We start from the raw sequence: 23,368 nt of genomic DNA on the forward strand, positions 1-23,368 counted from the left end.
ATGGCTTCTTCTAGGGTTCTACAACCCCCCAAGGCACTTTACAACACAGTCATTCACACACACACACACACACACACACACACACACACACACACACACACACACACACACACACACACACACACACACACACACACGTGCAGGTGATGATGAGCTACGGCGTAGACACAGCTGCCCTCGGCTGCTCTACACAGACGCCACCACTCTGGTACCTCCAGTTCTGTCTCCTGTCTTGTCCTCATGGACACCATCTCTAAACCAGACATCATGGCTGCTCTTACTGTCTTGTACACCTTTTATCACACCTGACACTTTTCTCCAGCCATTCCAACCTGCTTCACGCTCTTCTTCGTCCCTGTTCCACTCTCTCTGTTGCTCTGGATTGCATGCTCTATGTGCTTAAAGTCCTCTACTTTACTTTCTGTGACGACACCTTTCCACCTGAGCTCCTCTCATTTACACACAAATTCTGTCTTACTGCAACTACTCTTCATTCCTCTTTTTTCCAGTACATCTCTCCACCTCTCTAGCTTTTTACCTCTCACTGCAGATCAGTATGTCATCTGCAAACATCATAGTCTACTTCCCAAGTCAACATTAAAACAGATAGTCGTACAAAGATGGTGTTTATTCTGCTGAAGTCCGCTAGAGGCATTACAGAACCTTAGTTAAAGAGCAAGTCACCCCCAAATCAACATGTTTTTTCTGATAAACTATATAAATGTGTGTCTAATCGTGCTGCAGACACGTGTTGTCAATAGTTTTGCACTTTAGTGCATCTTAGTCAATTTTTAATTTTCAGCCTGAAACTATCTGTTGTGCCGTTGTCAGGTAAAAACTGCACTGCAGTTGAATTTAAATCTGCCATCGCTATTGGCTAAGAGGTACCCTAGAATGATAGCTGGTACCATATGATGTCACAATGTCGTTGTGAGCCTGTGTGTGTGTGTATTTGTTAGTGGCTCCGCCCTCTCGGTCTGCTAGGCAACAGCATTTGTTGCATTTTTCAAACAGGAAGTGGGAGTGGAGTAATACTCTGGTAGGGGGGGTGACTTGCCCTTTAAACCCGAGTTCTGCTTGGTTTTCCCAGGATTCCCTCTGGAGAACTTGATCAACCCAAGAGTCTGGTCCGGGACCACACCAACAGAATTCTGATGATTCTGTTGGTTTCTGTGATTCCTAACCAGAACACAAAAGGTTAAAGTTCAAACACACACCATGCTTTTATGGGAAATAAAACCAGTAAAGTAAAAGTAAAAGCAACTGAAAATTCAAATGGAAACATCAGCGAGAGGTGGAGGCGCGAGGAGGAGGAGACAACTGAAGCAGGAGGTTGGTTCTGCATCACGCTGCAACAGGAAGCACATATGAAACACTCAACGTCTTTCTGATACCACAGGAGGGGGAGGCAAATAAGGAGGCACCGTTCAGCAGGAGAACATCTTTGAGCTGGATCAATTTGTAGCAACTCCCAGCTAACGAGGAGGGGAAGAACGAGGAGTAGGTGCAGAGGAGTAGGTGGAGGAACTAAAGAGGAGTTGAAGTTCAAGGAAAAGGGAGCAACAAAGAGAAGGAAGACACAGTGTGATCAAGAAGTCAAACGTGATAAAAAGGAAGAGATAAGGCAAAGAAAGTAGGCAGTTAAGAGGTGAAGGGAGTTTATAGAAGAAAGCTAAGTAAGAGGAGCAACAGGAGGAGGTGCTGCAGCGTAATGGAGGAGGACATCAGGAAGCAGGGGATGCTCTTCCTCCAGCAGCAGCGCTTTGGGAAGGTAAGAACCTTTACAATAAACTCCTACATCGTCCAGAGCTGCCGTGTTCACCAAGTGTGTGTGTGTGTGTGCGTGTGTTTGTGTGTGTGTGTGTGTGTGTGTGTGTGTGTGTGTGTGTGTGTGTGTGTGTAGAAGTGGAAACGGGTTTGGTGTGTCCTGTATCGAGAAAGTTCCTGCTCCATCTCTAGACTGGAGTTCTTCGAGTATAAGGATGGAGGGAATGTGGAGAAAAATGACAAAACTCTACGCAAACTGCAGGAAAGCAAGAAGGTACTTCCTGTTCCTTCACCTTCAGGGTGTTGTTTCCATGGCAATGACACCCCTCCTTCTCCTAGGTGATCCGAATGGCGGATTGTATCCGGGTGACAGAAGTGGACATGGACGGATGTCCCAGAGACACGGGGTCCTTCTTGGTGGAGACCACAGAGAAGATCTATGTGTTTGCTGTTGACAGAAACCAGCTGGACGACTGGACACACAAGCTGTGTGAAATTGCTTTCCCTGTAGGTACACACACGCACACACACACACACACACACACACACACACACACACACACACACACACACACACACACACGCGCACACACACACACACACACACACACACACACGGGGCACGGCGTTTGTATGTATTGTTATGTTTGGAGGAAAGTGTATTAAACAGAAATATCTTTGGGACTACAGACACAGCCTTAAGGTACTCCATCTGTGGAGACCTGGTTAAAACACCGTTTAACGTTCCTCATCAGGTTTGGTCTTGTGGTTCAGCAGGAGCATTTGAGGACAGAGTAGATTCGCCAGGTTTAAAAAAGGTCAAAAAGGATTCAGATGTTTAAGACATTTAGGTGAAGCTAACGAAACATTCAAGGCTGCTTGATAGTAGCAGTTGGTAACATTGGCGTCTCATAGAGAGACGGCCTCTGATATGAACTCTGGCTGGAGCCTTTTCTGTGTGCAGTTAGCATGTTCTCCCCAAACCTGCATAGATTTAGCATGTTCTCCCCAAACCTGCATAGATTTAGCATGTTCTCCCCAAACCTGCATAGAGTTAGCATGTTCTCCCCAAACCTGCATAGAGTTAGCATGTTCTCCCCAAACCTGCATAGATTTAGCATGATCTCCCCAAACCTGCATAGATTTAGCATGATCTCCCCAAACCTGCATAGAGTTAGCATGCTCTCTCCAAACCTGCATAGATTTAGCATGATCTCCCCAAACCTGCATAGATTTAGCATGTTCTCCCCAAACCTGCATAGAGTTAGCATATTCTCCCCAAACCTGCATAGATTTAGCATGTTCTCCCCAAACCTGCATAGATTTAGCATGATCTCCCCAAACCTGCATAGAGTTAGCATGCTCTCTCCAAACCTGCATAGAGTTAGCATGTTCTCTCCACTCATGTGTGGAGTTAGCATGTTCTCTCCAAACCTGCACAGATTTAGCATGTTCTCCCCAAACCTGCATAGATTTAGCATGCTCTCTCCAAACCTGCATAGAGTTAGCATGCTCTCTCCACTCATGTGTGGAGTTAGCATGTTCTCCCTATTCATGTATGGAGTTAGCATGTTCTCCCCAAACCTGCACGGATTTAGCATGCTCTCTCCAAACCTGCATAGAGTTAGCATGTTCTCTCCACTCATGTGTGGAGTTAGCATGTTTTCCCTATTCATGTATGGAGTTAGCATGTTCTCCCCAAACCTGCATAGAGTTACCATGTTCTCCCCACTCATGTATGGAGTTAGCATGTTATCCCCAAACCTGCATAGAGTTAGCATGTTCTCCCCACTCATGTGTGGAGTTAGCATGTTCTTTCCATTAATGCATACATGGAGTTAGCATGTTCTCCCCAAACCTGCACAGATTTAGCATGCTCTCTCCAACCCTGTATAGAATTAGCATGTTCTCCCCACTCATGTGTGGAGTTAGCATGTTCTCCCTATTCATGTATGGAGTTAGCATGTTCTCCCCAAACCTGCATAGAGTTAGCATGTTCTCCCCACTCATGTATGGAGTTAGCATGTTCTTCCCACTCATGTGTGGAGTTAGCATGTTCTCCCTATTCATGTATGGAGTTAGCATGTTCTCCCCAAACCTGCATAGAGTTAGCATGTTCTCTCCACTCACGTGTGGAGTTAGCATGTTCTCCCTATTCATGTGTGGAGTTAGCATGTTCTCCCCAAACCTGCATAGACTTAGCATGTTCTCCCCACTCATGTATGGAGTTAGCATGTTCTCCCCAAACCTGCATAGAGTTAGCATGTTCTCCCCACTCATGTGTGGAGTTAGCATGTTATCCCCAAACCTGCATAGAGTTAGCATGTCCTCCCCACTCATGTGTGGAGTTATCATGTTCTTCCCATTAATGCATAGCATGTTCTCCCCAAACCTGCACAGATTTAGCATGTTCTCCCCAAACCTGCATAGAGTTAGCATGTTCTCCCCACTCATGTATGGAGTTAGCATGTTATCCCCAAACCTGCATAGAGTTAGCATGTTCTCCCCACTCGTGTGGAGTTAGCATGTTCTCCCTATTCATGTATGGAGTTAGCTTGTTCTCCCCAAACCTGCATAGAGTTAGCATGTTCTCCCCACTCATGTGTGGAGTTAGCATGTTCTTCCCATTAATGCATACATGGAGTTAGCATGTTCTCCCCATCCCTGTGTGGAGTTAGCATCATCTCCCATGCATGCAGTGAGTTAGCTTGTTCTCCCCGTGTATGCTGATGCAGGCTAACTGATTATCAGAATTGTAACAACAGAAATAATGATGTTGGGAATAAAATAAACTTAAAAGACTGGATTGCTCATATCAGATGGACTTTGTCGTTCGACACCCAAACAGTCTGATCAGGGCCGGCCCAAGTTTTTGTGGGGCCCCAGAATTTTTTTGGGCACCCCCATATCAACATGTCAACACCACTATGATATATAATTCCTAGGCAAAAATATGTGTGTAACAAACCTACATACATACATATCATTAGCATCTTTTGTAGTAAGCTTACATCATACCGACGTTATTATGGGTACTGATTTTAACTCGTTTACTGTCAATGACGACTAAATCGTCACTTGCATTTTTTTTTACTGTTTGAGCATCGGCACGAGGCCCCGCGCTGAGAGAACAAACATCTCAGCCCTGAAGCCGATCTTCATCTGCATACGTCACACGTCACATGATCAGGAAGCAGAACATCCATGTGTTAGGAGATCGTTTTGGGCCGCTGCTGTAAAAAAAGTGAGACGCGAACCAGAAAAGCGTCTGCCGATCACAATTCGACAACGGATTATGAAAGAACAGATAACGCTCGAAACACGCGGATTCTTCCTGATGTAAGAGGTGAGTTTCCTCTTTGTTTTGGTTGTTTTGGCGTCGACATCATCCTAGCGCGCAACGTTCTGTGACTCTTAGAGGAAACAGTAAAGACGGTGAGAAACGCTGGCAGCGAAGGCCGTTAGCGATCAGGAAACGGCCGACAGTGAATGAGTTAACTTTACAGGAGTAGCAAACCAACACAAATACTATAATTAATTAGCATTTTGAAATGCAGAGTGTGGTATGTTACTTCAACCATTTGAAAGTAACATCACTTAATTTACAGTGAAAGAGAGAAGTTTACCATCTTTTGTTCATAAAATTTAGAACAAAGGTCTTAAATGTGCTAAACGTGCATTAACTACAAAATTAAACCAATTTACACTATAAAATAATATATTAATCATTTTTCCATATGTAGTATAATTTAGTTAATAATATATATTAAATATTTAAAGTTAGTGAAACATTTTTTCCTCATGCCATCTTGATGCACTCTGAGTGCAACTCTGAACAGGAAAGCTGGATAGACGTATTGTTTATGCCAAGGGACTTTAGTGAACAAAGGCAGTTAAGAGTGTTTCCTGTGGAGGAACTGATGCGCCAATGGACTGCTCTTCAGGTGGGGCAGCTGGTTTCCATGGAAACTGCTCCGCGGACGGCTCAGAGTGACCAGGTTCTAGGTCAGTGCCTTTCTGCACAGCAGGATGTTGACAAACAGCTGACTGTTCTGAGTCACAACTTGACTTCTTCTTTCCGAGAGCCAACAGGAAGTACGCCCAGCCAATTACATGGCTGATTTCAAGCCTTCAACCCCCCCCCCCCCCCCCCCCCCAAAAAAAACAACAACCAGATCTTCATATTGTCGGAACAAGCTAGAGCCTTTAGAACAAACTAGATACTGTGATCTGGAATGAGTTTGCAGTTTCCTGTTGTTTACTGGACCATCAGTACAACCTGCCCCGGCCTAACTGAGACACAGAACGATGATGTCCATCCATCAGAAGTTTCTCTTGTTAAAATGCCAGATAAAAGCTTCATTTCAATTCAGGTCACAAATACTTTATTAATCCCAGAGGCAAATCGAGTAGTTCCATTCAGATTCAGTTTTTAGTTTAAATTCAGTTCAATTCAATATGCAGATGATGACCAGCTGTTAGTCTCCTCAGTTCTTTGTGTGATTCTTGCGAGCAGATGAGCTGGATGGAAGCTGGAGCCAAACGAGGGACCCTGCAGCGAGGGAACAAGGTGGACGAAGACAAAGGGATGGAGGACAATTCTCTCTACAGCGGTCAGGACAGAGGTACACCTGTCTCCCTACCTGTGCACCCAGATCAAACAGCTGGTATCGATCAGTCACATGAAAACATTCAAAGGTGTCTGAAGCCACCTACAAAAGCTAGAATAGATGAAACAAAAATGATTCAAGAGCTAACGAACCCTCGACTTCCAGGGAGACTTCTCCTGCAGGTGTTCTCCCCCACGGAATTTCTTATTTATCCACGTCCAGGGATGGTTGTCTACAGTTCTTGAGAACTGACCTTTAAACAGGCATCCTGACTGAAGACCAGCCTGATGACAGCAGGGGTCTCTAACCCTGGTCCTGTCCGGCATCTTTTACTTTTTCTCTGCTCCAACAAATCTGGTTCAATGATTGAATCACCTGTTCACCGAGCTCTGTCAATCACGTGCTGGTTAAAGTCAGGTGTGCTGGAGCAGAGGAACCTGGAACAAGCTGGACGGCAGACCTGGAGAGTCAAGACCGATATTTTATACCCGTTTCATTGGTTTGATATTATTCTGTAAAGGTCAGAAGCAAAATCTGCTTTTTATGATTTGATTTTCAGTAATATTTATTATATTTCACTATTTATTTATTTATTTATTCGTGTATTGGTCATTTTCATATCTATAGGTACCAACAGTTTAGTCCATCTGTCTGTCCTTGTCTGTGAAACTGATTGGTGGGACCACTGGCAGCTGTTCACAGATCTGAGGTCAGTTTTATCAGACCTTATCAGCTGTTCTCATTTCTGGCTTTCATCAGTCTGCAGATCGTTTTCATCCTAATGACAGAAACCCTGAAACGGGACACGTCCGACAGCTGCTTTGCTGGAGGCCGATTCTTTTTATTTTTACCTCTGAAGGACAGAAGTAGTTCCTGTTGAGGGTTCTGATCGTAGAAGTTTGCACAAGGCAGAGTTTCCATTGCGGTTCAGCTGAAAACGCTGAGTGTGAGGTTACGTAGTGGAAACTTGTAAGAGTTGGTTCCTGCTGTGGTTGCAGGCCGGCGCTGGGTGGTGCAGCGCTGCAGTGACCAGCAGCTGCAGGACTACCTCAGCTTTATCTTGACAGGACAAACTTCCTGTTTCTAAACAGGAAGTGCAGAACATTTGGAATAATATGAGTTGAAGCTCCTTTCAGCCTGAAAGACACGTCCACGCTGGCAATCAGCTGTTTTTTGTGTGTCATCACTCATTTTAGCAAAAAAGTAAAACTACAGAAGTGCAAACCAGTTTAGGTCCATTGTTGACAGAACCATCAGGTATAAACCAGCTGGTGAGATGGTGGTTCTGAGAGGAGTTCGGGTTCGGGACCACCACCAGAACCAGCTGTCTGATCAGGATTTTAGCTTCAGAACTCCATCCTCACATCCTGATTTGTCCCAAAAACCGATGGAAACAGGAAGCAGAGAATCAAACTAGCAACTGTCTGACTCAAGTGCTCCTTTCTCACAAACGTTTTAAAAGCAGGACTGATGGTGTAGCTCAGATCCTGCATGGAGGTTCTGATTGGGTTTGTACTAGGGGTGAGACTCTATAAAGAAATGAACTAATTAATTAGAGGCTTTTTAATTAATACATCTCGATTAATGTCATTTTAATCGTTTAAGAAAATTTGCCCCAAAGCAAATTATTAAGCTAATAATGCAAACACTAGACATGGACAATAATAACAGAAAATCAAGCTCTTAATAAAAAAATGCTTTTAAATTGTTTTTCAGTTCAAAACAGGGAGAAATTTGTTTATATATTTGTTAAAAATAAATACACACACACACACACACACACACTGAACAAAAATATAAACGCAACACTTTTGTTTTTGCTCCCATTTTTCATGAGATGGACTTAAAGATCTAAAACTCATTCCAGACACACAATATCACCATTTCTCTCAAACATCGTTCACAAATCAGTCTAAATGTGTGAGAGTTAGCACCTGTGCTTTGCTGAGATAATCCATCCCACCTCACAGGTGCGCCACATCAAGATGCTGATCTGACATCATGAGTAGTGCACAGGTGTACCTTAGACTGCCCACAATAAAAGGACACCCTGGAATGTGCAGTTTTGTCTCACAGCAAAATGGCACAGATGCCGCAAGCATTGAGGGAGCATGCAATTGGCATGCTAACAGGAGGAATGTCAACCAGATCTGTTACTCGTGCATTGAATGTTCATTTCTCCACCATAAGCCGTCTCCAAAGGCATTTCAGAGAATATGGCAGTACATCCAACCGGCCTCACAACATCAGGCAATGTGTAACCACACCAGCCCAGGACCTCCACATCCAGCAGGTTCACCTCCAAGATCGTCTGAGACCAGCCACTCAGACAGCTGCTGAAACAATTGGTTTACATAACCAAACAATTTCTGCACAAACTGTCAGAAACCGTCTCAGGGAAGCTCATCTGCATGCTTGTCATCCTCATCGGGGTCTTGACCTGACTCCAGCTCGTCGTCGTAACAGACTTGAGTTGGCAAATGTTCACATTTGATGGCATCTGGCACGTTGGGGAGGTGTTCTCTTTACGGATGAATCTCGGTTTGCATTGTTCAGGGCAGATGGCAGACAGCGTGTGTGGCATCGTGTGGGTGAGCGCTTTGCTGATGTCAATGTTGTGGATCGAGTGGCCCATGGTGGTGGTGGGGTTATGGTATGGGCAGGCATCTGTTATGGACGAAGAACACAGGTGCATTTTATTGATGGCATTTTGAATGCACATAGATACCGTGATGAGATCCTGAGGCCCATTGTTGTGCCGTACATCCATGAACATCACCTCATGTTTCAGCAAGATAATGCATGGCCCCATGTTGCAAGGATCTGTACACAATTCTTGGAAGCTGAAAATGTCCCAGTTCTTGCATGGCCAGCATACTCACCGGACATGTCACACGTTGAGCATGTTTGGGATGTGCTTGACCGGCGTATACGACAGCGTGTACCAGTTCCCACTAATATCCAACAACTTCGCACAGCCATTGAAGAGGAGTGGACCAACATTCCACAGGCCACAATTGACAATCTGATAAACTCTATGTGAAGAAGATGTGTTGCACTGCATGAGGCAAATGGAGGTCACACCAGATACTGACCGTTTCTGAGCCCCCAGACCCCCAATAAAGCAAAAAACCTGCACATTCCAGGGTGGCCTTTTATTGTGGGCAGTCTAAGGTACACCTGTGCACTACTCATGATGTTGCATCAGCATCTTGATGTGGCACACCTGTGAGATGGGATGGATTATCTCAGCAGAGCACAGGTGCTAACTATGACACATTTAGACTGATTTGTGAACAACGTTTGAAAGAAATTGTGATATTGTGTATCTGGAATGAATTTTAGATCTTTAAAGAGCAAGTCACCCCCAAATCACATTTTTTTTGCTGATAAACTATATAAAGGAGTGTCTAATCATGCTGCAGACACGTGTAGTCAATAATTTGGCAGTTCAGTGCATCTTGGTTAAAATTCAAATATTCTGCCTAAAACTGTCAGTGTTGCGCCGTCGTCAGGGAAAAATTCTGCACTGTATTTGAATTTAAATCTGCCACCACTATTGGCTAAGAGGTATGCTATGATGTCATCTGGTATATTATGATGTCATAATTCCATTGTGAGCCTGTGTGTGTTTGTATTTGTTAGCGGCTCCACCCTCTCGGTCTGCCAAGCAACAGCATTTGTTGCATTTTTCAAACATGAAGTGGGAGTGGAGTAAGAATCTGGTAGGGGTGACTTGCTCTTTAAGTCCATCTCATGAAAAATGGGAGCAAAAACAAAAGTGTTGCGTCTATGTTTTTGTTCAGTGCATATATACTTGTATATATATATATATATATATATGTATATGTATATATATATATCTATATATATCTATATGTATATATATATATATATATATATATATATATATATATATATATATATAAAGAATGAGTCGTTTACATCTTACTTATGAACCATAAAATGTGACATTCCATAGAAATATGAAATATAAATCTGATGGATCTTTGAATATTTTAACCAGAAGATCAGAACTTTTTATTGCAGGGATTAAGCGACACTTCGTATTAACGCCGAGGAAAGAGAGAGAGAGGTTTATAAATAGTTAAGAAATTTATTTCTACACAATTTAAACAAGACTAACTTTAACACTCTGTGTACTGATGGACTAAGGTGGAGTGAGATGTGATGTGATGATGGTGTGTGGAGTGTTATTCAGAACCAGCGGATCTGGAGAAGCAGTTAGTTCTGAGTGGGAGTGAATGTTTCGCTCTAAACTTTAGTCGGAGATTTATAACACACATGAAACGCCATCTGTCGATCTACGTACCCCAGGGGAAGCCTCCGTTAGATCCAGAATGTCGAGGTCCTCTTGGACCCTCTTTGGAACCGAAGCCGGTAGAAAAGCAGCGGCGCCAACCAGACTAGTCTTGGAATGCTTCCAGGTCACGACAGGTTATCACTGGCGTCTCCGAGACCCTGAAGGGGTCGTGAAGTTCAGCTTTTATTCTGAAGGAACCGTTGCGGTCAGGTGTAACTTGCAACAGATTTTATCCAGCTTGTCGAGGTTCTTTATGGCTGAAGAGGAAGTCCGGATGGCCGGTCCGAGACTTCTCTAGAACGCTTGAACTAAAGAAAAGGTGGCGTGTGATAGTTTTTATAATTGTCATATTTTGGTTTACTGGTGAATCAGAACTTGACATGAAAAAGAGTGTTCATACAAACACCACAGAAAACCACGCCTAGCCAGAAACGAAGGTTCTGATTGGGTCAGACAAAAGGAAATGTGTCATGTGACTTTAGCATTACGTGTCTTTAGTGCCTAGTGCAAATGTCCAGGATTATAATAACTTGTAAAATACTACTGATCACAGGATTATAATATCAAGTAATAACATTGTCATTTCACAGATTGATTGAACATTGGGCTCACATTATTATTGGTAATAACAAAGTTATTGATTATGTGTTTATCACAAGAGTTCTTCGTCTTCGCTGTAACAGCGGTGAAGCAGTTCAGATGAGCAGAGTGCATGAAAGACCTTGGCCACTATCTCATGTAGATCAGGCTGTCAGAGACTTTATGTCTCCGCTCGAGCAGACGCAGCAGATCATGACCTTTAGGTCAAAAACAGGACATTCAGGACGCTACTATATATATATATATATATCCTACTGCTTTGAATTGGAAAAAACAATTTAAAATCATTTTTTGTGGAGTTTCATTCTTCCAAGCTCTGGTCCTCTACCAGAGGCCTGAGAGCCTGAGGGCTCAGCAGTATCTTAGCTGTTCCTAGATCTGCACTTTTCTGGACTGAGATGTCTGATGTATTTTCTGGGATCTGCTTTGGCCACTCCTCCAGTCTGGGGGTTACTGCCCTGAGTGCCCCGATGACCACGAACTCCACCATTTTGTTCGTCTGGATCTGGAAGTCCTAAAGTAACGTGGCTCTCTCATTCTCTACCACCTTGGGGGGCGTTACCCACTTTGACCTTGGGGCTTCCCGTCCATTGTCTGCACAGATGTTTCTGCACGATGCCAGCCACTTGGCTGTGGTGTTACATGTCTGCTTTCCCTGCCAGCATCTTACTTCCTGCAGTTATGTGATATCAGCCACTTCAGGAACCTGTCTGTGGTACACCCCATGTAGGGATTTGTCCTCCCACAATGGGGTTTCCAGCTCCTCCTCCTCTGCTCACCATTGTCTGAGACATTCACTGAGCACGTCATCTGTTGGGGGCTTATCCTTGATGTACTTATGGATCTTCGGTGTTTCATTCTGGACAGTGGCTCTCACACTCACTAGTCCTCGGCCTCCTTCCTTACAGCTAGTGTACAGTCTCAGGGTACTGGATTTGGGGTGGAACCCTCCATGCATGGTTAGGAGCCTCCGTGTCTTTACATCAGTGGTCTGTATTTCATCGTTTGGCCAGATTATTACCAGCAGGGTGTAGCTGTTTATTGCCCAGATCTTGTTCTTGCCATTGAGCTGACTTCTTAGGACTTGTCTTACTCGTTGTAGGTATTTGGCTGTGGCTCCTTTCCTTGTGGCCTCGAGGTTGCCATTTGCTTGTGGCATACCGAGGTACTTGAAGCTATCCTCATTAATGTCTGCTATTGTTCCTTCTGGGAGCGAAGCCCCCTCTGTGTGGACTACCTTCCCTTCCTTTGTCACCATCCAACCACACATCTCAAGTCTGAATGACTTTCCGATATCAGTGCTGTCGATCCTGGTGGTGTGGATCAGTGAGTCGATGTCTCGCTCGCTTTGGCGTACAGCTTTATGTCATCCATGTAGAGGAGGCGGCTGATTGTGGTTCCGTTCTTGAGTCGGTACCCATCGCCAGTCTTGTTGATGGGACAGACCTATAGGTGCAGTACTCTTTTATGTACATTTTGATAGCGGTATTGTCTTTAAATAATAATAAAAACCATCCACACGAGAAGCAACACCTGCTGAACGCTCAGATGTGGGAGTGTATCACACGGGACATTTGTGAGCCACGCAAACGATGTGTGCTTCAGATTAACATCTATTTAACAGTGGGTTTTGTAGTGACCTCTGACCTTTACGTTTTATACATACTTGTCCTGAGACAATAATCTGATGAAACACTGAAAAATAACAAGTATCTATGGGATTTTCTGCAAAATGCAAACCTTTTTCTACCCTGAGGTTTAAACTTTAAACAGTAACCGAATTGTTTAGAAAACTATCAGAACGATTTTAGAGAGAAGACATAAAACTTGACAGCAGGTTAAAGGTTAAAACCCAGAGGAAATGGGTCTACTGAGAAGATTCTCTGAGCGTCTGTGGACCTGCTGGTTTCCAGTTGAACATCTGCTCTGACTGAGGTAGAAACGAGGTCAAGCAGAACATGCTTCTGTTCTTTAAAAGGTCAAAGAGATTGCAAAGGTGAACACCTGCAGAACAACACAGACCCACCCACAAACCCGAGGCGACCACAACTCTGTCGCTTCTCCAGCTTCACCCTCTCACATCTTCAAAGGAAACATCTTCTTCTGTTCCCTAAATCATCCATCAAGATCCAGTCTCAAAACGTTCACCAGGATCTTCACAGGTGTCTCCAAAAGGAAGTTACCTGGGACAACTACCAGGATGTCCAGTCAGTCTAAATAATCTATTGTCTTCGAGTTTCCTCATGCTGATGATCCATCCATCTTTCATTAATTCATTCATCCATTCATCCTTCCATCCATCCATTCATCATCCATCCCTCCATCGCTCATCCATCTTTCATTCATTCACCATCCATCATCCACCCATCATTCATTCATTCATTCATTCATCCTTCCATCCATCCCTCCATCACTCATCCATCGTTCTTCCATCCATCCATCCATTACCGTTCATTCATTCATTCATCTTTCATTAATTAATTCATTCATCTTTCATTAATTAATTCATTCATTATCCATCCATCTTTCATTAATTCATTCATTCATCCATCTATGTTTAATTCATTAATTTGTTCATCCATCCATCCATCCATCCATCCATCCTTCATTCATCCATTCATCATCCATTCACAAATCCATTCATTCATCCATCCATCCATCCATCCATCCATCCATCCATCCATCCATTCATTCATTCATTCATTCATTCATTCATTCATTCATTCATTCATTCATTCATCCATCTTTCATTCATTCATTCATTCATCATCCATCCATCCATCCATCTTTCATTCTTTCATTCAGTCATTCATCATCCATCCATCCATCTTTCATTCTTTTAATTCATTCATTCATTCAGTCATTCATCATCCATCCATCCATCCATCTTTCACTCTTTCATTTATTCATTCAGTCATTCATCATCCATCCATCCATCCATTCATCTTTCATTCATTCATTCATTCATTCATTCATTCATTCAGTCATTCACCGTCCATCCATCCATCCATCTTTCATTCATTCATTCATTCATTCATTCATTCAGTCAGTCATTCATTCATTCAGTCATTCATCATCCATCCATCCATCCATCCATCTTTCATTAATTAATTAATTCATCCATCCATCCATTCATCATCCATCCCCCCATCACCCATCCATCTTTCATTCATTCATTCATTATCCATCTACCCATCTTTCATCCATCTGTCCATCCATCCATCCATCCATCCATCCATCCATCCATCCGTTCATCCATCCATCCATCCATTCATCCATCCTTACATCCATCCATCCTTACATCCATCCGTTCATCCATCCATCCATCCATTCATCCATCCTTACATCCATCCATCCATCCATCCATCCATCCGTTCATCCATCCATCCATTCATCCATCCTTACATCCATCCATCCATCCATCCATCATTCTTCCATTGGTTGATCCTCCAAATAATATCCACCTAGCATCTCAAAGGTTCAAGAAACCAAGTCTTGTGTGGTTAACTGGAGATTATTAGTAGACCTGTCAGATGAGACCCTGCTGTCGGTGGATTGCCTGGTCAGATGATCTGAGGAGCTACAGGTTTCCAGCCTGCAGACATCCTATATTTATGAATATTTAGTCTGGTCATGACCCATGAGCTCAGTTGTGGGGTGGAACCTATGGCTTCTTTCAAACTGTCTCTGTATTCTATTGGACAACAAACATTGTGACTTACTCACCGCTGCAGATGTCAGTGAACGGGGCAGTCCACCATCCACCCACCAAAGCGACGGAGCGCTGCGATTGGCATAACACAAAACCGTTCAGGCCAATGGAACCTGCTGAGGCTTCTATGGTGCGTGGTTGGATTGACATCGTCATTGTCGTCGTCGTCTTCCTCCGCTTATCCGGGTCCGGGTCGCGGGGGCAGCATCCCAACTAGGGAGCTCCAGACCGTCTTCTCCCCGGCCACCTCCACCAGCTCCTCCGGCAGGACCCCAAGGCGTTCCCGGACCAGATTGGAGATGTAACCTCTCCAACGTGTCCTGGGTCGACCTGGGGGCCTCCTGCCGGCAGGACATGCCCGAAACACCTCCCCGGGGAGGCGTCCAGGAGGCATCCTGACCAGATGCCCAAACCACCTCAACTGACTCCTTTCGATCCGGAGGAGCAGCGGTTCTACTCCGAGTCCCTCCCGAATGTCCGAGCTCCTCACCCTATCTCTAAGGCTGAGCCCGGCCACCCTACGGAGGAAATTCATTTCGGCCGCTTGTATCCGCGATCTCGTTCTTTCGGTCATTACCCAAAGCTCATGACCATAGGTGAGGATTGGGACGTAGATCGACCGGTAAATCGAGAGCCTGGCTTTCTGGCTCAGCTCCCTCTTCACCACGACAGATCGGCTCAGCGTCCGCATCACTGCAGACGCCGAACCAATCCGCCTGTCGATCTCCTCATGGATGGATGGATGGATGGATGTTTTTGCTTCTGCTACTGTCTAAATTCTAGTTTTCTGGTAGATTCAGGTCTTCAGACCTGCAGTAAGAAGGTTTCTGACGTAAACCGGGCCAGGATGAGCAGCCCCCAAAGCTGCAGCAGATGTTCCACTTCCTGAAACACCTGCAACTCTCAGGTGTAGTTTATTAAAGAGCAAGTCACCCCCTCCCAGATTCTTACTCAACTCCCACTTCCTGTTTGAAAAATGCAAAAAACGCTGTTGCCTAGCAGACCAAGAGGGCGGAGCCACTAACAAATACACACACTCACGACATTGTGACATCATAATGTACCATCTAACATCATAGTGTACCTCTTAGCCAATAGCGATGGCACAACACTGACAGTTTTAGGCAGAATATTTAAATTTGAACTAAGAAGAACTAAAATGCTGAATTATTGACTACATTTGCCAACAGCACAATCAGACACTCATTTATATAGTTTATCAGCAAAAACAAAAAAGTTGATTTGGAGTGACTTGCTCTTTAAGCTGCAGTCAGACAGATCAGGACCAGACAACAGAAACTAAATAAAATCACAAGCTCTGGTTGGACTGAGCCTGAACGGTTCAGGTTCTAGAGGGGAACCGAAAGTCTCCGCAGGACCGTCAGAAACCTCGTTAAGGCAGACATAGGGGACCAGTGGAGGGACACGAGGACAGGTTCTGAACCACTGGTATGTTCTGAGAACTGAGAGAGGACATGTATCGCCATGCAGCATCCTGGGTTCTGGTTCAGGTCCAGCTAGTTCCAGCTGTGTGGACACATCTGGTTTCAGTAAGTAGATAAAAGTACCGTTAATGTTCCATTTTTCAGGCAGCGCAGCTTTTCCTGATCTAGCTCCGTCCATGAAGATGAGGTCCCATGTCCTCTCTCAGCTCCCAAAACAGTTCGCTTTTGATGCTATTCTATTCTATTCTATTCTATTCTAGTGTATTCTAGTGTAATGGTTTAATTTACATGCTATTTAATAGGACATGAGATTCCATAGTAAACATGAAATCGACCTTATGGATCTGTGGGTACTGTTTAACCAGAAGATTGGAACTTTTTATTGCAGGGATTAGAAGACAGCTTCATATTCACTCAGAGACAACAGAAAGAGAGTCAAGTTTTTAAAGTTTAAAGATTTATTACTAAACAAATTAAAACTAGACTAACTTTAACACTAAATGTATGGTGTAACTAAGGTGAATGAGACGGAGAATGGTGTAGTGTGGAATGTTGCTCAGAACCAGCAAATCCGAAGAAGCGATTAGTTCTGGTGGGAAGTGAAGGTGATGTCTTCGCGCTAAGCTTTGGTTAGGAGATGCATAAACACATTCAACGCCATTCTGTCGGTCTACGTACCCTTAGCGGAAGTCCCCGTCTAGATCAGGAGGTGTAAAGGTCCAGCTGGACCTTATGGAGCCGAAGCCTGTAGAAGCAGCCGCGGTAGCCGACCAGACCAGTCTTGAGATTCTTCCGGGTCACGACAGTTCATTGGCATCTAACAAGACCCAAACCTGCTTCGTGATGGTTCAGCTTTTATTCTGAAAGGAACCGTTGCAGCAGTTGGAACAGCAACAGATTTTATCCAGCTTGTCGTTGGTTCTTTCAGCTGAAGAGGAAAGTTACGGATTAGCCACTCCGACAACTTCTCTAGAACGCTTTGAACTGGCGTTAAAGATGATGTGGCATAGTTTTATACTTCGGATGTTTTGGTTTATGGTCGAATGAAAAGATGACAAATTTACCAAACACCACCAAAACCACGCCTCCATCAGATCTGGCCGATTCTGATTGGATCAGTAAAAGCAACGTGTGATGTCTTAACGCTACGTGAGATCAGTCCTAGTGGAAACAGTTAAAGTCATAGTACCTTTATATTCTATAGGACAGGGGTGTCAAACTCAAACTCACACGGGGCCGAAATGAAACTCTGGGACGGAGTCGAGGGCCAAACTTAATATTTTTTGAAAAAGTGACGGCAAATTTGCACATTTTCTTTATCAACATATTTAGAACCTTTTAATTTGGAAACAAACGTATTTCTGCATTAACACGGAATGTGGAATAACCAAATGACACACGAGCAAGTCAGTTTTAAATAAAAGGCATCAGTGGTATTCGTTACTTGTGGTATAATCAGCATTTTTAAAATCTATTCAGTATTTATGTTTTCTTGTTTTTCATTTTTCTTATTTTTATTCTCCTTTTTCCTCCTGTAATACGTGTCATCGCTGCTGTGACGTCTAGCTTTCCCCACTGAGGAACAATAAAGGGATTTTCTATTCTATTCATCTATCTGCAGCCTTTCCACTTCCTGTTTACTGTAGGTTAAATCTTTTCTCACGGGCCAACAACAAAATAAAAATATCATTTTATCTTAAATGAAAATGCAACATCTCACCTGTAAACTTTCATGTTTTGGAGCAGAAAAAGAGCATAAAACCAACATATTTAAAGCTCAGTTTGCTCCACTGGTTTACTGTGATGCTCACCTGTTCCAGCCAGATACCTGCATCATGGGGTTGATCTGAGCTGAGGAGGAGACTCCTGTTGTTTTGTTCATCTTCATCATAATAATGACAACATTAGATGACAACAGGTGCTCACATAGGTTTGTGCTGATGAACATGTCTGAGCAGCTTGACCACGTTGTTGTGTGTCGGGGAGGAAACACAACCACAGAGTCATGCTGGTTTGAGCGTGTCGCTGCTCGCTGGAGTTATATCAGCTCTGTCTGGACGTTAGTTGGAAAACTTTCTCTTTCAGTCGTGAACACATTACTGAGCGGCTAGAATCTCCGTTTCTGGGCTTCAACGTCAGAAAACAGCTTATTGAACTCGGCGCTGAGTAAGAGGAGTGTAGTTTGTCCGAGACAGCGGAGCTGCAGACACCCAACTCTGACTGCCTCGGCGCTGAAAAAACACAAAGGAGGGGGCGCGTCTGCTCCGCGCATGGCGCCGCAAAGCATCATGGGAGTTGTAGTCTTTGCGGTAAAATCGGCCAGCGGGCCAGTTTTAATATATTTTTGATATTTATCTCGCGGGCCACATAAAAATGCTCCGCGGGCCGCATCTGGCCCGCGGGCCTTGACTCTGACATATGTGCTATAGGATTATAATAAAGTAATTAATATTTTGATTTCACAGATTGGTCACATCTTATTTATTGACTAACACTTTGTTTGATTAGCTTATTAAATAGAGTTCTTTTATGTATTAAAAGGAGAGAGTCCATTCTTCATTTGTCTCTTGAGCTGGAAAGGAAGCAGTTTAGAAGCAAATGCATGAGACCTTGAGACCATTACTCATGCAGACTAGTTCTGTGTCACAGGAGAGGGGAAAATGACTTATGGTGGAAAACAGTCATTTCATTCTGTTACACTATTCTATTCTATTCTATTCTATTCTATTCTACTCTAGTCTAGTCTAGTCTAGTCTAGTCTAGTCTAGTCTAGTCTATTCCACCTTGTGGACTGTGAAGATGGGGGCTCTGGTGAGGACAACCATCACAGACCTGGAGTTTGCTGTTACTCTATCTTTCCATAACAAAGTTTGTGTGTGTGTGTGTGTGTTTGTGTGTGTGTGTGTGTGTGTGTGTGTGTGTGTGTGTGTGTGTGTGTGTCACAGTGCGAGATTTCAAAGTTTGTATTCGGAGGACAGACGCCGCTGACCGCTGCAGGCTAAAGGGGGACGGCCTCCTGCGAGCTGATATGGAAGCTTTGCACCTGATGGGCAAGACGGGAGATGTCCTGTACAGCTGGCCTTACAAGTACCTGCGGCGCTTTGGACGGGACAAGGTGACACACACACACACACACACACACACACACACACACACACACACACACACACACACACAAAAGTTCACATCACCTGATCTTGGATCTGAGGGTTTGATTCTCTTCAGTCCACCTTCTCCTTCGAGGCGGGTCGCAGGTGCAACTCCGGAGAGGGAAGCTTTGAGTTTGACACCAAGCAGGGGAACGTCCTGTTCCAGACCGTGGAGACTGCCATCAACCTGCAGAAGATCTCCCTCCCCCACCGGCAGGTGTCTGGAGGAGTTCCTCCAGAAGTCACCCAGAACCACCTGGCGCCGGGCCACAGCAGGATGCCTCAATCGCAGCCCCGCAGCCACGTCCCACAACCCCCTGCTTTTCAGGTCAGCTGACATCCCATCTCGTGCCCCAGTAAAGGCAGGCCCTTTACTGGGTTGTTGTGTTATACGTCATGAAATGTTTTAGTTAGAAGAGACATCTATAAAAAATACTTTTTCAAAATAAGATGCAGCACTTTAGATGGTAACAGTCACTCACCTCCTCTGTACAAGGGTGTAAAACAACATGAGACATGCACAAACTGTGGAAAAACATGCAGCAATAGAAACATAGTTTTAGTTGTGCTCATTGGCACATAGAAACATAGAAAATAAAATAAAACCCCAAAAAACGTTCCCTCTGTCGTGTGGAATGTCCGTTATAGTCGTTCAACCTCAAAATTTGCATCTGAGTGTTTGCAAACATCACAAGCTGCCAGTTTGTTCGGCTTGTTGGGGCTGGCTCGCCATCCAGCGCTGGAGAAAGGATCCTTGGTCGTCACGAGCTTTGAATCAATCCAGGAAATAAAACGGACCCGCAGAGAAAGTCAGGATAAAATACTTAGCCTATCTTCCTCAGTAGGAGTCAATGCAACGGGGGCGAATGGAGACCCATCTAAAATGGCGGTTCCAGTAGGCAGCGCCAGTCCACAGGGCGTCTACGTGTCAATGTCTGTGGCTGATGAGATATCAGACTATTATGGGATTGGCTGCTCAGTTTCATTATGGTTTTTAACTGTTGTGTGTAATTAGTTTATTTTATCTTCGTATCATTTTACTCTCAGTGTGAAATGAGAGTTTTTTTGTTTATTTTTTTAATATATATTATTTCTTTATTTATATATAATTTTTTTAAATGAGAGTTTTAATTAATTAATTAACTAACTTGCTTAATTTAATTTAATTTAATTTAACTTAATTTAATTTAATTTAATTTTATTTTATTTTATTTTATTTTATTTTATTTTATTTTATTTTATTTTATTTTATTTTATTTTATTTTATTTAACTTAATTTAATTTAGTTGTTTTAATGAGACTTTTTAATGCAGATGTAATATCTCTGTTTTTATTCACACTGGGTTACAAAGAGCATGTTTCTTAGGAAAAGGCTGGGAACAAACCCGTTCCTTTTCAACACGACAGCCGGGAAATTGTTCATCTTTCAAAGTTTCCTGAATTCATCTGAATTGTTGAGTCAAATAAAGTCGTCGTTAGAGGAAAATCTGATGTTGGTAGGTCAGATGAAGCTCTGACGTACTCAGCTTTCATGATCCAGTAACGTAAACAGGCTCCTGGATGATTCCCGAAGCTCGTTCCTGACTCCGTGTGTTCTGTCTGCAGGCAGCTGATGGAGTCTACAGCATGGTGACCGAACCTCAGAGCCCTCAGATGATTCTCCACAGAGACATGGACAGCTCCAACCCCCCCCAGCTGGTAGGACACAAACCGTTAGAAGTTCACCTTCACCTGCTGGACGGGCTTCTGTGAACTTTGACCTTCTGCTGGTCTTTGCTGTAGCCATGGTGTGATCGGAATGATTGCTTCTTTCTCTGTTTTCAGTCTCAGCTGGAGCCTCCGGCCGATAAAGTCCTGACTGGAGTCAAAAGTCTGACTCTGGACACTCGAGGACTTCCCGTCCCTAGGAAGAACCAGGTCAAGATGATTTCCAGCTGCCCTCTACCCAGCGCTAGCCCAGAACCTGGATCCAACCTGACCACAGGCCCCAGCTCAAACCCGACCCCTCGCCCCAAACCGAGTTCCAGCCCAAACCCGAGTCAGACGTATTCCCACATCGGCATGTCTGGCGTCATGGGAAGGGACACCAAGAAGGACAAGAGGAGCGTCAACAGAGAGCCAGAATACTCCCTCCCCTTTGACACAATTGCTTCCAGCGTCATGGGTGACCTCCTCCTGGCCTCCCAGCATGGTCTCGGTCTTGGAGGAGAAGCTGGTGCTGACCCGTTGTACGATAGCATTGATGAGATGAAGATCAGGAACATCTTTAAGAGCCCAGCTGACTCTAACAGCAAGGTGGATCACATCTACGATGAACCTGAGGGCTGCGCCATCCCCTCAGAGGAACAAAAGGCCACACCCCCACCATCGGTGTATGACAACCCCGAGGAGATGAGAGGAGGCGCCTGGAGGTGTATGGGTACGACCTCTGACCCTACAGGTCACGAGTACCCCTACAACCCTTGTGTAGACGACTATGCTGTCCCTAAACGAGCCCAAAGGGCTTTTGTTTCACAACAAAGCTTCTCCAAAGAAGAAGAGGAGAAAGAGGAGGAAGAGGAGGAGGAGGAAGAGGAGGAGGAGGAACAATACTCAACATATGATAACGTGATGGTAAAAATGGGTTGACTAGGGGGAGGAGCCAAAGTTCAGACAGCCAACTATTCAGCCTGGAAGTATTTATGTAAAGATATCGATTGGTCCATCAGAACATCTGTCCATGAGAACATCTGTCCTTCTGTCCATCAGAACATCTGTCCATGAGAACATCTGTCCACCTGTCCATGAGAACATCTGTCCACCAGTACATCTGTCCTTCTGTCCACCAGTACATCTGTCCTTCTGTCCATCAGAACATCTGTCCATGAGAACATCTGTCCTTCTGTCCGTGGGAACATCTGTCCATCTGTCCATGAGAACATCTGTCTGTGGAAACATATGTCCATCTGTCCATGAGAACATCTGTCCATCTGTCCATGAGAACATCTGTCTGTGGAAACATATGTCCATCTGTCCACCAGTACATCTGTCCTTCTGTCCATCAGAACATCTGTCCTTCTGTCCGTGGGAACATCTGTCCATCTGTCCATGAGAACATCTGTCTGTGGAAACATATGTCCATCTGTCCATGAGAACATCTGTCCATGAGAACATCTGTCCATCTGTCCATGAGAACATCTGTCTGTGGAAACATATGTCCATCTGTCCATGAGAACATCTGTCCATCAGAACATCTGTCCATGAGAACATCTGTCCATCTGTCCATGAGAACATCTGTCCATGAGAACATCTGTCCATCTGTCCATGAGAACATCTGTCCATGAGAACATCTATCCATCTGTCCATGAGAACATCTGTCTGTGGAAACATATGTCCATTTGTCCATGAGAACATCTGTCCATGAGAACATATGTCCTTCTGTCCATCAGAACATCTGTCCTTCTGTCCTTCAGAACATCTGTCCTTCTGTCCATCAGAACATCTGTCCTTCTGTCCATCAGAACATCTGTCCTTCTGTCCATCAGAACATCTGTCCTTCTGTCCATCAGAACATCTGTCCTTCTGTCCATCAGAACATCTGTCCATGAGAACATCTGTCCATGAGAACATCTGTCCTTCTGTCCATCAGAACATCTGTCCTTCTGTCCATCAGAACATCTGTCCTTCTGTCCATTTGAACATCTGTCCTTCTGTCCGTGGAAACATCTGTCCATGTGAACATCTGTCCTTCTGTCCACCAGTACATCTGTCCATGAAAACAT

At 44.2% G+C, this 23,368-nt stretch overlaps 1 protein-coding gene across 1 annotated transcript; it reads left to right on the forward strand.

Annotated features, from left to right (window-relative positions):
* Positions 1 to 1,488: 1,488 nt before the first annotated feature.
* Positions 1,489 to 22,458, forward strand: dok2 (docking protein 2). The gene is made up of 8 exons (XM_054730335.2): positions 1,489 to 1,771; positions 1,904 to 2,041; positions 2,107 to 2,274; positions 6,284 to 6,392; positions 19,404 to 19,573; positions 19,684 to 19,935; positions 21,213 to 21,305; positions 21,432 to 22,458. The coding sequence occupies exons 1-8, from the start codon at positions 1,712 to 1,714 to the stop codon at positions 22,233 to 22,235; spliced, it is 1,794 nt and encodes a 597-aa protein (XP_054586310.2). The 5' UTR covers positions 1,489 to 1,711; the 3' UTR covers positions 22,236 to 22,458.
* The last annotated feature ends 910 nt before the right edge of the window (positions 22,459 to 23,368 follow it).

The sequence above is a fragment of the Nothobranchius furzeri genome, chromosome 10 (assembly GCF_043380555.1).
Source record: "Nothobranchius furzeri strain GRZ-AD chromosome 10, NfurGRZ-RIMD1, whole genome shotgun sequence".
In the NCBI taxonomy this organism is placed as follows: Eukaryota; Metazoa; Chordata; class Actinopteri; order Cyprinodontiformes; family Nothobranchiidae; genus Nothobranchius; species Nothobranchius furzeri.

Bases quoted from the DNA above. Each gene is read 5' to 3' on its own strand.
- dok2 (XM_054730335.2), top strand. From the start codon at position 1,712: ATGGAGGAGGACATCAGGAAGCAGGGGATGCTCTTCCTCCAGCAGCAG. The intron at 2,275-6,283 runs GTAGGTACACAC...TCTTGCGAGCAG, and splicing joins TGTGTGAAATTGCTTTCCCT to ATGAGCTGGATGGAAGCTGG. The intron at 21,306-21,431 runs GTAGGACACAAA...CTCTGTTTTCAG, and splicing joins GCTCCAACCCCCCCCAGCTG to TCTCAGCTGGAGCCTCCGGC.